This window comes from Plodia interpunctella, chromosome 1, assembly GCF_027563975.2.
Source record: "Plodia interpunctella isolate USDA-ARS_2022_Savannah chromosome 1, ilPloInte3.2, whole genome shotgun sequence".
Taxonomy (NCBI): domain Eukaryota; kingdom Metazoa; phylum Arthropoda; class Insecta; order Lepidoptera; family Pyralidae; genus Plodia; species Plodia interpunctella.
In genome coordinates this window covers 10,559,736-10,576,951 of record NC_071294.1, presented here as the reverse complement: position 1 = coordinate 10,576,951, position 17,216 = coordinate 10,559,736, and the positions used below count along the sequence as shown (strand labels likewise).

Sequence of the window (17,216 nt, the reverse complement as noted above, 5' to 3'; positions counted from 1 at the left end):
CTTGTTAAATGTCTGTGATTTCTTATTTCGATGTTTAGTTACATATTTTATCTTTCTCTGTTCCCGGTTGCTTGTTGCTTGGTTCACTGTCCTACTCCATTTTTGCACTATTTTACACGGTCTTTTGCCATCCATAGTAGATTTTCAGTTAGTTTTTCCAAAGTTTAATTCATGCCCTTGAAGCTAAGCATCTAAAATAATACTATAAAAAATATATTTTTTGCAAATATGTAGTAGGCAAGTATAACTTGTATTTGGCCACTTTTTGTAATAAGCATTTTTTAAATTATAGTTATTGTTAATCCATACATTTTCATTATGTCTCAATTGAAATTATTTTCTCTCTACAGTCTGCGGTATGATTTTGACATTTCATTCACTCGTAGTTCTGTTTGTTCTGTGACTGACAGTCGAGAAATAAGCCAATTTGTGATGAAATTGTTTGATGTGAATACTTAGTTTTTCGGCTAAATTTAAGTCTGAAGAACATGGAAGCTGTACCAAAATTACCTATGCTCAATTTTGAGCTGAAGTCGAGTCCCGAAAGTACTCATTTCGGCCCTAAACTGAAACAGGTAAATAGGTCTTCTAATCTCTATCAGGGTTTTAGATTGGCTTGTCTTTGTCTAATGCTTTTGTTTTTTTTTCATCAGTATATAGCTGAAGTTTATCGAGAGGATCCAGACAGTTACAGCAATGAGATGCATCAGCTTGAAGGGCTACGGTCAGCAGCCGTGAGGCCCACTAGTGACGCGGCGGGTCTTAGCGCTATGAACAGATATTATTGCCAGCTACGTGCGATCCAAAGCCGTTTTCCAATGGCTAAAGGACAACCTGCCGCTTGTACTTTTGTCTGGTAAGCACTACCTCCATTTTTATTGGTACAAACACTGATTAACAAATATGATTCAGCACAACACATCAGTTATCAATTTACTTTTAGTACTCCTTGACATGGCCTTTATGTTTTTTACAACATTTTTTAGGAAGGACATCTATGCCAGCATAAACTGTTCACTTGCAGACTTGCGTTTTGAAATGGCAAGCATTTTATACAATATTGGTGTCCTCCTTACACAACTAGCGGCATCAGAGCCCCGTACAACTGCAGACAGCCTCAAGACAGCATGCACTAGGTACCAGAATGCTGCTTGGGCATTCCAGTATGTCCGAGAACAATATCCACAGCCTCAGGGGTCAGATCTGTCCTCAGATATCATGAGGATGTTCCAGGAAATATGCTTTGCCCAGGCCCAGGAATGTATTCTTGATAAAAGTATTCAGGATACTAAAAAACCCAGTGTAGTTGGTGAGTTAAAAATTTTTAGCATGATTAATGTGGCTATAAATTTAATTTTGTGTGTGTATAAGTTAATGTTGTAAAGTCAAAGCATTTATCAGGAAATTAGGGTTTTACAGGCACTTGCACACATCATCTTTAAAAATAATACCTACTTATATTTTTCTCAAAAAGCTACAAACTACTAGCATTTTGTAACAATCACTGCTGAGAGGAAATGCTGAAAGAAACTCAAATAAACAGTAGTAGTCCCTATCATACTAGGTCTTACTTATGAGCTATGCTTTTCATGTAATCTTGAAAAAATTGGCTAGTCAAATGATAATATATGTACCTACATAATATACTAAATTAATAAATACTTTAAAAAAGAGATTTTTTAAACATTTTTTTACAGGTGCTGTTGCTACCCAGGTTTTATTTTTCTACCGAAACTCCCTGTCACTCCTTGGGCCTTCAGCTGGCAGTGACAATATACATGAAATCATTGGCACAAAACAATACAACTATTGGTATCGCTACCTATCATTCAAGTTGGGATACATTGGCTCCATTGTATGTTTATATCAAGGTGAGTGTGATTAAAATTATGTTTTATTAGCTGCTCTCTGGGGGTTTACTCTCGTGGGAATTTTGGGATAAAACATACTCTGTGCGTTATATTCTACCCGTATACCAACATAGCAATCTGTCCTGTAGATTTTGTATGAAAGAGTACCAAGTATGCATACATACATCCTCACAAACTTTCGCATTTGTAATATTAGTAGGATTGTCATGGAAGAAATTATTAAGAGATGTATTTAATCAAATAGTTGTTACTTAGTTACTGATCACAATATGTTATATGTTTTTATTAGGGGGTGTAATTTGTACACATTCACTAGAATAATTTAAAAAGTCAATTATGTAGAAACTACCAATATTGAAACAAATTGCAGGCATGCATGCTGAAGAGCAACAGAAGATGGGTGAGCGAGTCGCATTCTACCAACAAGCCGTGGATAAATTAAACGAAGCCAGGAAGTACGCCAAGTACATAGAGCCCACCCAAATCACCCAGGAGGCATTGACCTTCACCAATGACGTGGTTGAAGGTAAACGGAAAGCTGCCAAGAATGAGAATGAATTTATCTACCATGAAGAGGTGCCAGACAAGGATCTGTTGAGTGAATTGAAACCTGTGTGCTTGGTTAAAGCTTTGGCGATTAACCACAATGATCCCGATGTAAGTTCATAAAGAGTATTTAAACTTAATATTTAATAAAACTTTTAATACATTGATTTTTAAAGCATTAAAGGAAACATGCCAAGAAGTGACATAATTATTGTGCTTGGTTTACATTTATATGCTTTAAAATGTATTATGCCTGTTTGAACTCCTTTGTTTTCCTTGCTTAGTTGCAGTGGGATTTTAAAATATGTTTGTGAAATTAAGATTTATGAATGTAAAATGGAATTTCCCTATCAGGCTGGTATATATTTGCATCAAGTAATTAAAGCTTCGATAAAAATCGAATAAAAATAAAAAAAGATGAATGTAACTTTTATACCCTTTCACAACATGAGACATAAAAGAATTTTAATTGTTATATTGTCTGTAGTTAAGTGACCCGTAAAGGCTTACATTATTTTCAATACATAATCTAAAATGTTGTTATGACACCTAGAAACAAGAAATTGTATGTGCAAACAAGGAAATGTGATGTGAAAATAAATTTGTTTCCAGATCTCGGGCCCGGACATATTCTCCCGGCTGGTCCCGATGGGGGCTCACGAGGCCTCCTCCATGTACTCCGAAGAGAAGGCCAAGCTGTTGCGGCGCGTGGTGGGGCAGGTGGACGCCAAGAACACGGAGCTGATGGAGTTCATGTCCTCGCTGCAGCTCGACCAGTTGGAAGTCATCCAGAATGAGCAAAAGTGAGTACTCTCTATGATTCTCTGCTCCTTGATTAGGCAAAAGTGTGTACGAATGTACGTTTTTTTACGTACGAACCCTAATATGTAAACAATCTTCACAAGACTTATTATTGTAATTTGTTGAAAATAAATCAAATACTTTTGAACCAATCAAACCAGTACAATGTACATTGTATAGTAAATTCATTAACCACGGAAGTGATTTCCTAAAAAGTATATAATAATCACATTGTTTACTTAACAAGACTTGTAAGAAAAAACGTAGATCACATGCTTTTGTGCTCCTTGTTTCGTTTAATATAATTATTTTATAGCTTCTATAGGGGAATGGGGGATACTTGAAATTTATTTAATTTTACACAATTATCTTCATATATTTAACGTTTGGACAAAACAAATCTCTCACGTATCGGTCTGTGACTGATAAGGTAGATAAACAAAAATAGGTAAACATTGCCACGACAGTTCACAGTTTAGCATAGTAAACATATCATTGGGTTGAGTCATACAATTATTGGTTTATGATTTTATGTGGTAAAGCAATATTATAGAAAAATTTGAAGATTCGGCTGTCATTTTATAACCGGCCGCCTGTCCCTCTTTGGGGATGCTATTGTTATCAGCTGCCTAGGCTGTGTGTCCCTTAGTCGCCTCATACGACACCCATGGGAAGATATGGAGTGGTCATATTCTAAGGCGGACTCACACGCCACTCTGGCTGGAGATTCGTTTAATATTCCTACATAAATATAGATTCGTCAACAGGATACCTCAAGAAATAGTAGACAGATGCGCAGCAATGAACGCGAAGCAGGAGGTCATACAGACCCTTGTGGACTCCATGAACAGTTTGGCTGAAACAATTAGCGGGGTGGAGCATATGCTAGCCGAGATCAAGGCGCTCATACAGGTGCAGTATTTCTTCAAATTTGCGCTTTGAACTCATCGTACTAACATTATAAATGCTAAAGTCTATCACAGCTAGATTTTGATGAAATTTGAAATGAATATAGTTAAAGACCCTAGTTGAACCCATTGACGAAACATATTCTACTTATTTTTTAAATTTGTACCCTCAAGAGATCAGAAATAGGGGTGAATGTATGTGTGACAAATTTTGGTGTACTTGCATTTATGAATACTTTGAAACAATAGCTAAAATTTCTTAATTACTTACTACTGTTGTATGTACTTATGTACTAATGTTGGTATCAAGGCGATATGGCATTCTTAATTCTCAATTTTGTATACAACCAGGAGGATACGAAAAAAGAGAAGGAGTTCCAACAAGTGATGGGCCCCCGCCCCCCGTCCCTCGTGCAGACAGAGTACACGAGGGAGTACCACAAGTACCAGGAGGCGCATGCGCGGACTACCGAGAGTAACCAGGTGCGAACACTAGACATTTTGAACCTTACGTACTTAGTCATAAAAACGCTTCTTTTTTTCGCAATCGTGTTAGTTTTTGAACTATTTTTCGATTCAGGTGCTACATAAAGCTATGACGCTTCATATCGCGAATCTGAGGCTGTTGTCCCAACCTCTAGAAGCACTGCAAGCTAAGATTCCCAGCGTTGAAAACATCGGTAAGTATCATCTTCTGTCAAATAAACTGAATCAGCAAATCAAATGAAAGATATAGTTAAGCTGGTACCAAATAAACGATTAGTGTTTATAGTGTTATGTAGTTAAAAACTGATTTTAAAACTGAATATTTTAATTATAACTAATTACAAATTTATATTAAAAAAAAACCAGATTCACTGACACTGACGAAAAATCTTTAATACAAGTAATATTTGGAAATTCAGACAACAAATTCATATTTACACATGAATATACTACAAAAATTAATACGTTCTATAAAATTACAAAGGTCAATCTATAGTACATTTTTGCATACTCCAAAGAATTAGTCCATCTAGTTATAATATTATTTCCTCTGTGACCAAATATTTTTATTATCCAGAGGGACTAGACAGAGAGACTATGTTAGAAATGCGTCGGGTCGTCGGCAAAGCTCGAGAGATGCAAACCCAAAGGGATTCCCTAGTGCAGCAGCTCAGAGAAGCCGTCACGTCAGATGATATCACTGCACAGTTGTTGGCCAGGAGCTCCGAACCAACTGACGAGATATTCAAGCAGGAGATTGAGAAACACACGCCTAAGGTAATACTGCAATTTATTTAATACTTTATTACAATGACAAAAGGTTGAGATTTCCTCGTAAAATCCTAAGTAATCGGTTTTTTCAAAAACTTCATACTCAAGTGGGGTATAGAGAAACATGAGAAACACGCAATAATCTAAAGATGATGATTCTGAAATTAAATGTTCAATGTGTTTATTGTTTATTATATAGCTTTTTTATTTCTTAGGTTAAAATAATTGAACAAAACCTAGCCGCCCAGGAAAACATAATAAACAGACTGACGTCCCTCTACGCGAGTTACGGTGAATCCAGACGATTGCTGACTGAAGTTCTGAGGAAAAGAGAGGGACTGATCAATGGTAAGAATAAAAAAAATAATTTAGGTTTTATTACAAGGCAACTTCCAAGAAAATATACTTTTGTGTAACATTTAAACTGACTTTTGAAGATTTTTCATTAGTTACTCACCGAAACCACCTATCAAATAAGCCATATTCAATCTTCTTTAGTAATATCTTCACTGAAATTATAAAAAGTATCATCATTGCTATCGGATTGTGTTTACAATCTCTACATACACAAGAAAATACATGGAAAGAAATCAGTAAAAAATTGGCACGTGCAAGTACGGACTTCGGACAGGAATTTCTTCCACTCGATCAAGTTTTAGTAATTATTTCACTTCCAGCGCTTATAACATCTTACGATACGTACGAAGAACTACTCGGAAAGTCTCAAAAGGGGCAAGAGTTTTACAAGAAGTTGTCTCACAACATGAGCACCACCCTGAATAGGTTGAGAGGAATCTGCCAAGTGCAAGACGAAGAGAGAACGGTGCTGTTGGCCAAGCAGTCTTCTAAAGGTGAGAAACAGCTGATTATTTATTTATTTGTAACACCAATTACAGTGAATACATACTACATTCAACACAAACACATATAAGAAATTAAGTTCTAATGTGACAAGAAGACACATCGTTTACCAAAACAAATGAAAGTAAACAAATTGTATTAAACAATAATATTGATTTGTGATTATTAATCCTTCATTAGGCTGAGTAACTTTTGCTAAAAGACATTATATTTTCTTTTTGTTCTTGGTATTTTGTAAGGAAACCATATTCCATTTTAAATGTGGTCGGCGTACAATGTCTTTTCCACAACCAACACAAACAAAAAAAATAGCTGATTATTACAATGTTTTTTTTTCAGTTCGGACTATATTTATTGTCGTTGTAAAATCAAAGTCGAAATAATCGGTAAAAGTTTTTCAGTATATTTCGCAATACTTAAAAAAAAACACTTTTATTTGTCTAACAACTTAAAATCGTGGAAGTTCGTTGTTTCTTACTACGCCATGCTTGTGAAAAAGAATTAATTTATTTCAATTCTATTACTATGCCAACTGGACTGATGATTTGTTATTATTTATTACTAGCCGCCCGGGTCATTAACTATGTGTATTCCAAATTACATCAAAATCGGCCCAGCGGCAGCGGTTTAGCTGTGAAAGCGTGACAGACGTACTTTCGCATTTATAATATTAGAATTGGATATGGAAGTATGGATTATTTTGTGTCTAAACACAAATGTTCAGAAGTTTGTAGCTTGTGAGAAATAAAAAGTGCCTGTGAAAGTCTAATTTCTGAATAAATGTCTTCAATTTGTTCCACAATCAGCTCCGACTTCCGTGCCCACCACATCCGCGGCTCCCTCCACAAAGATATCGGAGTCACCGCCGCCAACCACAGGGTCACGGAAGCTGAAGGATTATCTTCCATATATGAAGAACAGGGCGCTCGCTGCCAGGATACCTGCAGGTGAGGGACTCGGAACAACCTAACAATAAAACATACGTCATTCACGTGTTATTATTGATGGAAAAGTATACTATAATTTCGGTCTAGTAAATAAATATAAATATATATTATGACAATAAATATATTAGGACAAATCACGCAGATTGAGCTAGCCCCAAAGTAAGTTCGAGACTTGTGTTATGGGATACTAACTCAACGATACTATATTTTATAACAAATAAATGTATATAGATAAACATCCAAGACTTGGGCCGGTATCATGACCCGACCGGAGATCGAACCCGGGACCTCTCGATTCAGAGGCAAGCACTTTACCACTGCGCCACCGAGGTCGTCAAAAGTAGTAGACCTTTCGCAAACGGATGCACCGATTTTCGTTCAGTTTTTTTGTGTCATCGATAATTTTATCCCTAGTGTTCTTAGCCATGTTTTATGAAAATCGGTTCGGCCTTTCATAAGTTGTAGCGAAATGAATATTGAAAGTAGTTTTTTTTATTTATCTAACAAATAAACTTGTTCAAGATGAGTGCGACTCGTCTCATCTATGTCTCACATTTGTTACGTTGAATTTAATCCATTGTGCTCAAGAATTCACCATTTTAATTTTCATTATAATAATTAATTCTCTTATATATATATATAGCTTTACTTCTACTCATTTAATCTTCCTTCTTTAGTTTTCCTATTTATATATTTGGAAGGCTTTGAAAGACTGAAAATCATAACAATTTACAAAAATAAAAAAGCGCGTGAATTCGTACTCCAGTTAAATTTCTCATCTATAAAAAAATATTCTTGATTATATTTTTTAGTGATGTTGGCAAAAGCTAATTAATTGAAAACTTTACAGCACAAATCGAACCCGTTGTGCCAGATACTTACTATCCAGAGTCTATTTACCCGACTTCAGTGAGGCCTGCGCCACTTGGATCTGAAGGTAGGTCTCTTCCTCTTAAGTATGTTTAGAATCGATTTTATGATCTTACAACTATGAATGTCGAAGACCGTGCGAAGTGGAGAAGAAAAAGTGGAAAGGTTCTGCTATAAATTTCACATGCCTATACTTCTTTCAGCTTCGGATGTAGCCCAAATGCCCGATGGCGTGGTACCAGGAGCCCAAAACCCAAATCCTTATATAAGATACAACTCACCGTACGCGCCAAGCGAACCTGACTCTTATGCCCCTACCACCAGCTATGGATACATGAAAAATTCGTATGAAAAGCCCGAAGAACAACAATTCAACTATAGCACATCCTACACTCCATCGCAGTACGCCAGTCCAGTTGGCGATCCACAAATTTATTCTAACCCCTATTATTCCGCCACTCAAAACAATAGCACAATCGTCACAGACTCCCAAAACCCTGTATCCTACGGCAACGCCGGCCAAGCCAATATGGCACCTACTACATCGCAATACGGCACATATACTGATCCGTATAATCCGGTCAATCAAATGGCCACGATTCCCGAGAACCCATCTGTGTCGCAGCAGTACACGCCACAAAACCAGGAATTTAACACCAACTTCGCTCAGATGCACGTGTCCGCTCCGAAAGAACCGGGTAATTACGGACAGGATTATTCTGAGACGTTCTACAGCGTTCAATATCCGCAAAATGCGACACAAAATATGACCACTTACAGTCATGCACCGCAAAACTATAACACGAATATGACGAAGTCGCAAATCCCTAATGAATACAACTCCCTGAATTACCCATACAGTACTGATCCTCAGTGCATGCAACAGCCTAACGCTGGCACCTCAACTGCTTACAGCAGCACAGACTTTTCGAACTTTGGTCATATGTCTCAAGCTTACTCTATTTATGCAAATCCCGAAAGTATAGTCACATCAACTACTAGTGTTATGAATAACCCTATGGTCAATCACTCCGTTAATCCAAATTTAGCGGTTACACCAATAAATGCAGGTAACGCCGTAAATATGGCTAATAACTTTAACATGGCCAATCCTGCTGGTGTGGCTGACCCGGCCGGCTTAGTTCCCCAAAATGTCACAAATATCCCAGTTGGTATTCCCAATAATCCAGAAATTTTGCCAAATCCAGCTGCTATGGTGCCACCATATAATGTTGTACCTGGACAAGATGCCAATTACTTAGATCCCGCAATTTTATCCCAATTAGATGCTTACGACAAGCCCATAAAGTCCCACGTGACTGGCGAAGCCTTATCTTCTACTACAATCCCATTCCATTCAAACTTTCAAACATATCCCACTACAACGTCGACATACACCCCGACTGAACAAAATACGCAACCAAATAACACGTACCAGTTCACTGACCAATCCGCAAACTATGCTCAGACCTTCCAAAACCATCCGGGTTATAACTATAACCCGGCAACTGGAACATACGATTACAACTATGGATCTCAAAATTCGTACACCGGGTACACGAATCAAGGCCAAAGCAATGTGAATCCTCAGGCTATGACGGAAGGTGCAAATTGGGCTGCTCAAGGAGTTTACACGAGTGCTGGTGCTGGTGCTTGCGATACAGTACAGTCGCCCTCAGAAGCGCCTCAAGTGGTACCACAACAGGTAGAACAAGGCGATCAGATGTATTATAATACCCCTTACGGATATCAGACTAATACTACAATGCAGCCAAATGAAGTAGTAACGCAAGCAGAACCGGTGTCGACAAATTATGGTGCCAATATGAATCAGTCGACTTATATGCAGTCAGGGCAAGCGCAAGATACGAATGTCACGTTTACTAACAACCAAGGTAAGAGTTAATAGTAACTTTCTTGATTTGTACTTGGAAAGCATTTTAACACATTTTAGGTCTAGCGATTTCATAAGTGGTCGGAATCTCGACATTTTTGAAATAAAATTTGTACATATAGATATACTTATTGAAATGTCATGAGTAATGTTTAAAATTACCATTTTGTGTGTCTATGGAATATTGATTTTATTTTATAAATCTGTGATGGAATTTGTATTTCTATTATATTGTGGAAGACTGCGTTTGATATTAGACTGGAACGTTATTACTATGCATTACTTTAGAGTATCTATATCTATTTGTTCTCCTAATTTTAATCGGACACTTTATCGTCCTTGAAATATATTACTATACAGTGATATGAGTTTATTTATATGCACATTGGCATAGTATTAACACATTTCATTATAATCATTCAAATATTGTACAAGTTATTTTAATCCCTAATACTAAAAGTATATGTACTAATTTTGTAAAGTATATTTTGGCATAGCAAAGTGGCTAACAAATTAATTAAATTTATAATGCTATATGTTTCGAACAACTATATTTCTATCAATGTATTTTCTATCTTATTGTAACTAACTTATACTTAAAATAAATGTTTCTAAAAATTTCACGTGTTTTATTTATTTTATATTTCCTTTTCAGTGACGACGCCAAAGGAAGAGATGGCACAGCCAAATTTTGAGCAAAATACAGCACCAGTGACTGAAAGTGTGCCTGAAACGCCTAAAGTTGAAAAGGAAGAAGAAAAAAATGACGAATCAGTATTCGATCTCCTATCAGACATAGACTTTACAGTGGAATATAAACCTTTACAACCGGAGATTAAAGTTCCACAGATCAGTGAGAGCGCAATAAAAAAGCAAGCGGTTGTGCCCAAAACAGCGGTGGTACCTAAACCAGTGCCTAAAGAAGAGGTTATAGAAAGACCAGCGAAAAGGGACATTTTTTCAGATCCTAGTTTGTTGAATAAGTTTACACAGGGTGTGAAGAATTTGCAAATGTTGGTGGACTCCTTGACCAATGTCACGCAAGGGGGTTTGACCGTGTTGGATTCAAAATGGAAGATGTTCCAAGATGTACAGGTATGCCTTTATAATGTGTCGGATATTGAGCCTTATGTGTTCACGATAAGATTTACTAACATTAAGTTATTTTTTGTTTAACAAAGTTAAGCTTTATTTCTTAGAGCATAAAGAATATTACGAGATCAATGATTATAGCGATGGAGAACTGTAGTACACCACTAGACGCCGTAATATACGTTCTTAGGGTGTATAATGTGTCGACTATATTGCCATAGGATATTGAACCTTATGTATTCACGATAAGATTTGCTAACATAATGTAATTTTAAGGTTATTCAACAATTTGTTTTTGTTTTTCGTTTAACAAAATTGAGCTTTATTTTGTAGAGCAAAGAGAACATGACGAGATCGAAGACTATAGCAATGGAGCACTGTGGCGGCAACATCGTGACGGAAGTAGTGCCTTACGATGATTCTAGACTGATCTTGAAATCCGACTCCGAAGCTTATATCAATGCTTCTTATTATAAGGTCAGTACGCAATATTTCAGGTAACTACGACTGATAGGTCAAGAGATTCGTCAAGAGACAAGCGTCAAGCGTCTTTTAACTGCTCAAATTTTTGCTTATTCATCAAATAAGAGAAGCATAGCAGTTCAGTATAATTTTAGGTTACCCATCTAGTAGTAGTAGATCTTTACATTACATTAGTAATTATATTTTTTTAACAATTTTTTTATATTCGATTAAGTCAACCATAAGGAGAGGTCCTTATGCTCCAGCCGTCAGGTAATTAATTGTTTTTATAATAATCAATATAGTATAAATAAGGAAATTCACAGTAGATATTTACTTTCAGCAATTGACGCCTTGGTGTATTCCTTTAGTGGTATCAAATTCACCTTCGGAAGAAGAAAATGGAACTTTCTGGAAAGCGGTGCTAGAGTACAAGATCAAATGTATAGTCTGTTTGCAAACTGAAATCGAAGTAAGTAATCTCATTCTTTAAGTTTAGAGTATTACGTCTTTATCCCTTACGAGGTAGACTGAGCTACGAGGAAACTGGAAGGCTACGTTTAGCTGTATGATGGGTTTATGGAACAAATTCCACCAGTAAATCAATAATGAGAGGTTGCTAGCAGAGAAGAATCTCCAGTTTATAGCATTTTCCATTGATTTTACAATCTACGCGGGGAGAGTAGCACCCGGAATTTTTATTTCGCTCCCAGACCCTTGACAACTTGACATGTCATCCTTGACGACTTCAAGCCAGCACTTCTTTGGTGCCGGGATAGAAGCAGTTTACTGGTTCTACATTACAGTATAATTACATACAATTAAACATTACAGTATAATTACATACAAAAGTACAGTGTAATAACATACTCAATTACATGGGTAAAATTTTACCTATGTAATTTACTGGTTTGCGCAAGAGTTGTCGTGCCAGCGAAGACTGCACTCTAGAGTTAGAGTTTGCTCTAATAAAAAAAAAACATCTTCATACGAACAGTAACTCTTCATTCTAGATGCAAGGAATATCCTACTGGCCCACCGCCAAAGGCCAGTCCATGAAGTTCCGTGGACTGAAGGTGACATTGGACGATGTGACGACCACTGTGCACTGGACCGAGAGGAAACTAAGTATTGCGAGTGGGAACACTGTGTTGCCAGTATCGCATTATCAGATCAACGGGTTGTCTGCCAAGTATGTATCGATTTAACGAGGTTCTGATGAATTTATGCATGTATGTATGTTTGTTTGTTTGTTTGTTTGTTTGTTTGTTTGTTTGTTTGTTTGTTTGTTTGTTTGTTTGTTTGTTTGTTTGTTTGTTTGTTTGTTTGTTTGTTTGTTTGTTTGTTTGTTTGTTTGTTTGTTTGTTTGTTTGTTTGTTTGTTTGTTTGTTTGTTTGTTTGTTTGTTGGTTCGGGTGGAATCTTGTTACTCAAGAAGAAGTTTGAAGCAGATATCTTCAACCGATTGACCTGAAATTCTTCATTCTATCAGTCTATTTTCCATACATCTATGCTATAGATTGTACCCCCCTATACGATAATACTTTTGACTTGTCTTTTATTTAATCTATGAACGCCCTTCTTGGCTTTCCTTTCCCTTTTGCTTAGCTTCAATTTTTCCTTCGGATTTTATATATTACTAGCGTCTCGCCCAGACTTTGCTCGGGTAAAAAAAACCGTAATAAAAAAGTAGACCATGTTACTCCATCAGTGCCAGTAGTTTTTTAGTTTACTAGTTACAAACAAAAATAAAAAAAAATTCTCTTTATAATATTAGTATTTATAGGAGATAATAGGAGTCAAGTGAAAAGTCTTTTTCACAGTTTTTTTTTATTTTTAGTAGTAGGGTACAAAATATTTTTTTTTCTATAGAATCGTGTGCTCGCCTCTAGTCCTCCTAGCAGACAAGGTGCTCAGTGAGACATACACCGGGCGGCTCAGCAACCAGCTGCGCGGCGCGTGGCTGCAAGGCCGCGGGGGGCGCAGCGCCCTGCTGTGCGCGGTGCTCAGCTTGCTGGCTGAGGTGCGCGCCGGCGGCACCGGCCTCACAGGTGGGAAATGTGGGAATGTGTGTGCTGTTCTTTATTGTTACCGATACATCGACCGCTATGTGCCCGATTGCGTTCGGGGTTGTGTAGCCCCTAAGCCTGGAATCAGCGTACAAAAATAGCCGTATTTTTTAAAGATTCGGCTGTGATTTTACAACCGCCCGCCTATCTGACGACCTTGGGATGCTACTGTTGCCTATCAGCTACCAAGGTTACGTGTCCCTTACTTGCCTCGTCCACCGGAGGATATAGAGTGCTTCTATACTAGGGCTGAATAACACTTTACAAAATCTACAGTTCTTCAGAATCTTAATGTTATGGAATATATCTATCATCTTAATTTAAGATGTCTAAATCTCCACATTGTTTCAGAATTACTGGACGAAGCTCTAAGGAACCTGTGCAAGCACAGGAGTAACGTGCTGGAAGATACCAAGTACGTGGCGGACGCGTACAGAACGGCTCTGTTCTACGTACAAGGCGTGCTTTGCTCCGGTAAGTGTTATTTTATACAGGGGGACTTTTTGACCGAGCGAGCGAAGTTGGCGAGGTCTATAAGTAAAATTGGGGCAAAACTTTTTTATACATTTTTGTATGTATGTTTGTTCGTTTGTAACACGATAACTTTCGAACCGTCGGTCTGATTTTGATGAAATTTAAAAGGTATGTATGATAATATATATTGACAGATCCTACATACTTTAAAGTTAAGTCGTTTTTGAAATATTCACAATTTTGTCAACAACACAACAACATTTTTTTGTGTTCGCGGCGAACAACTAGTTATACACTAGGAACTTTTTGTCTGCATGCTCAGTCCGTACTTAACAATTTTTCTATGGGAACAACCCAGAAATCGTGAAAAAGTCAGGTGTATTTGTATATGTACCATACATTTTCCTCAACTTAGGTATTAGATTTGTATGGAACAGCTGCTTTTATATTTTCACCTATACCATCCTGTACCCGGTAACTAAATAATAGCGTATTATTAGTATGATTTACTAGCTGCGCCCCGGGACTTCGCTCCCGTGGGAATTTCGGGATAAAAAGTACCTTATGTGTTATTCCAAGTTATATTCTACTTGTGTACCAAATTTTATAACAATCCGTCCAGTATATTTTGGGTGAAAGAGTAACAAACGTACACACACACACACATTCATCCTCACAAACTTTCGCATTTATAATATTAGTAGGATAAAATAGAGTTTAAATTTTCTACATCACTTCAGTTTACATGGCAATGTTTTATTATAATAGCATGGTGATGTATCGATCAAGCGATGTATTGAACTAAGCATTGTTCCATTTATGAGGTCGTGGGTTCACTTTTTTCCAACGCATACATCTTCATGTATGTGTGCAGTGCAGGTTTTATCAGTCATAGTATTCTAAAATATGTAGGCATAACATTTATTTTCCTAATTACAGTCGTTAAGGCTGCGCATGCCCGCACACTAGCGCCATCATCACATTTATCAATTTATTTTATTTATTCGCTTAGTGTAAAAAAAAATCTATGCAAATTACACAAAATAAAGGATTGTATTAAAAAGTATTATAGTTTTCATTTAGACCAAGTTGCCACAGTGACGCCAGTGCGCGGTTGTGCGCCGTCTTAAATGTTATATTCACGCAAACCTGTTTTTTTTTCTATTGTAATATATCTATAACTCTAGAATGTCTTTTACAGCTTCTAATTTAATGAATAATAGCAATTTTGAAACTAGAACCTGAAGTTTACATTCCGTAAGTCCTTAAAAAATTCCTTCTCATGACAAGACGAGATGCCAACACAGCATATTGACTTAAACTCCTCAAACAGGTACCACCACGTTCAACGGCGAGGCTGTGTCCGTCCCGTCCGGAGCCGCAGTCCTCCCCCCCGTCACCCCCAACCCCCCCACCACGACATCTACCGGCCAACGCGGCAAATTCTCCCGGGAATCTTTCGAGGAGATGAAACAGTCTCCAGGACTCAAAAGCGGGGACATGAAAGACCCACTCAACTTTTTAGATCCCCTGTGGAGCTTGAAGAAGAAATGAGCAACGTGTTTTATATTGGATTTTGTAAATTTATAAGTATTATTGTTATAGTGTAGTCTATCTTGGTCTATTTTATCCTGATAACACTATTTACTGTAGCAGAAAATTTGAGTCATATTCTCTTCGTGGTCGTATTCCTCATGGCTGAGGGTCGTGGTTATTACGTGGAATGAAACACAACAACTTTCTTAGCATTATTAATGGAATGGTTTGCCATTGCCTTCTCCATTTCACACACAAGTTAATCAACCAGTGTGCAGGTTTCCTCACGATGTTTTCCTTTACCGGAAGTAAGTCGTGGTCGATGAAAACTACTATACTAGATCTCCTCACTATGCTTTCCTTCCGGAAGCATGAGTCAGATTGGTATACAAACTCATGTGGCACGAGTAGGATTCGAACCTGGGACCTTTCGATCCACAGGCGGGCGTCTTAACCATTACACCACCACCGCTTCTTATTAATCATGAATTATAAAGCTCACAAAATAATGAAAAAAAAAAGCAAGAGCGAACAGAAATAAAACATTTGTGATAATTTTAACAATATGACGAGTATGTATAAGTATTATTTTCGATTATAGTGGCAAAGTGTTTGAATTTGCAATTTTTTTTCCAAGTTTAAAAATATAAAACTTGAGAGTACCATTGAGCCACTGATTATGTAACGCTTATATAGAATAACTTGTTATAGTATTACAAAAATTCTGACGTTTGTCCTTTTTCTGTTCGCGCTGGGGTTTTAGATAATTAATAATTGGAGTTTTTGATAGGTTATTGATATATATTGTGATATATATATTTTATTACCGATACGAAGAAGAAAATGCTGCATCGGTAGCTGTTTTTGAGTTTATCGCCGACGTAATGATAGCAATACAATGAAAACCAATCACACTCAGTGCATTTTTAACTTTTGTGATAATCTAAAGTATTCCACCATTTTTCAATTCCTAACAAAATTGTATGGTTTTTTTACATGCCTAATTATGCATTTAATTATAATTTATTTTTATTGTAATGACTATTAGGAGGAGATAATATTGATTGGTGGATTTAATATAATTTAGATTTAAAAAAATATTATTCATAATTATTTTATGCGTATAAGGTTTTATAATTCTTATGACATATATATAGATCTCAGACTTCTACGGAATAAATATGGTTTTCAAACATATTTTAAAATGTGGTAAATTGCAATCACATATTATATGTATAGTTTGCCCAATAGGATCGCAGCTTTGATAGGACTTTTGGTTTTAACGGAAATTGCATTATTTGACATATAAGAGGCTTGAGATAATTAAAATTGAAATGAATAAATCGATTTTAATATTTGGGAATTGTGACTGAGTGGTATTGTTAACGACCGTTTTGTATTAAAATAATCGTTATTATAAATTAGGATAGTTACATTCCGATATTTTCATGTTACTTGAATCATTTATTTCTGTAATTCTATTTTATGTTATTTGTAAAACTTGATAGAATACAAAATAGATTAAAACTGAAGTATTAGCATTTTGGGTAACAAAATTTTTAGTTATACAGTAGCTGTTGATATTTATTAGTGTACTCAATAAAGTAAATTCGACTGAATGCGAAGTTT

At 36.5% G+C, this 17,216-nt stretch overlaps 1 protein-coding gene across 1 annotated transcript; it reads left to right on the top strand.

Annotated features, from left to right (window-relative positions):
* The first annotated feature begins 127 nt into the window (after nucleotides 1-127).
* mop (myopic) lies at nucleotides 128-17,206 on the top strand. Its single transcript, XM_053747665.2, has 23 exons — nucleotides 128-237; nucleotides 351-575; nucleotides 654-856; nucleotides 987-1,309; nucleotides 1,698-1,871; nucleotides 2,242-2,528; nucleotides 3,030-3,220; nucleotides 3,986-4,130; nucleotides 4,478-4,609; nucleotides 4,707-4,806; nucleotides 5,190-5,389; nucleotides 5,599-5,731; nucleotides 6,061-6,234; nucleotides 7,051-7,191; nucleotides 8,042-8,128; nucleotides 8,265-9,956; nucleotides 10,611-11,050; nucleotides 11,381-11,524; nucleotides 11,853-11,981; nucleotides 12,523-12,701; nucleotides 13,381-13,559; nucleotides 13,929-14,051; nucleotides 15,385-17,206. The coding sequence occupies exons 2-23, from the start codon at nucleotides 489-491 to the stop codon at nucleotides 15,603-15,605; spliced, it is 5,484 nt and encodes a 1,827-aa protein (XP_053603640.1). The 5' UTR covers nucleotides 128-237; nucleotides 351-488; the 3' UTR covers nucleotides 15,606-17,206.
* Nucleotides 17,207-17,216: the final 10 nt, after the last annotated feature.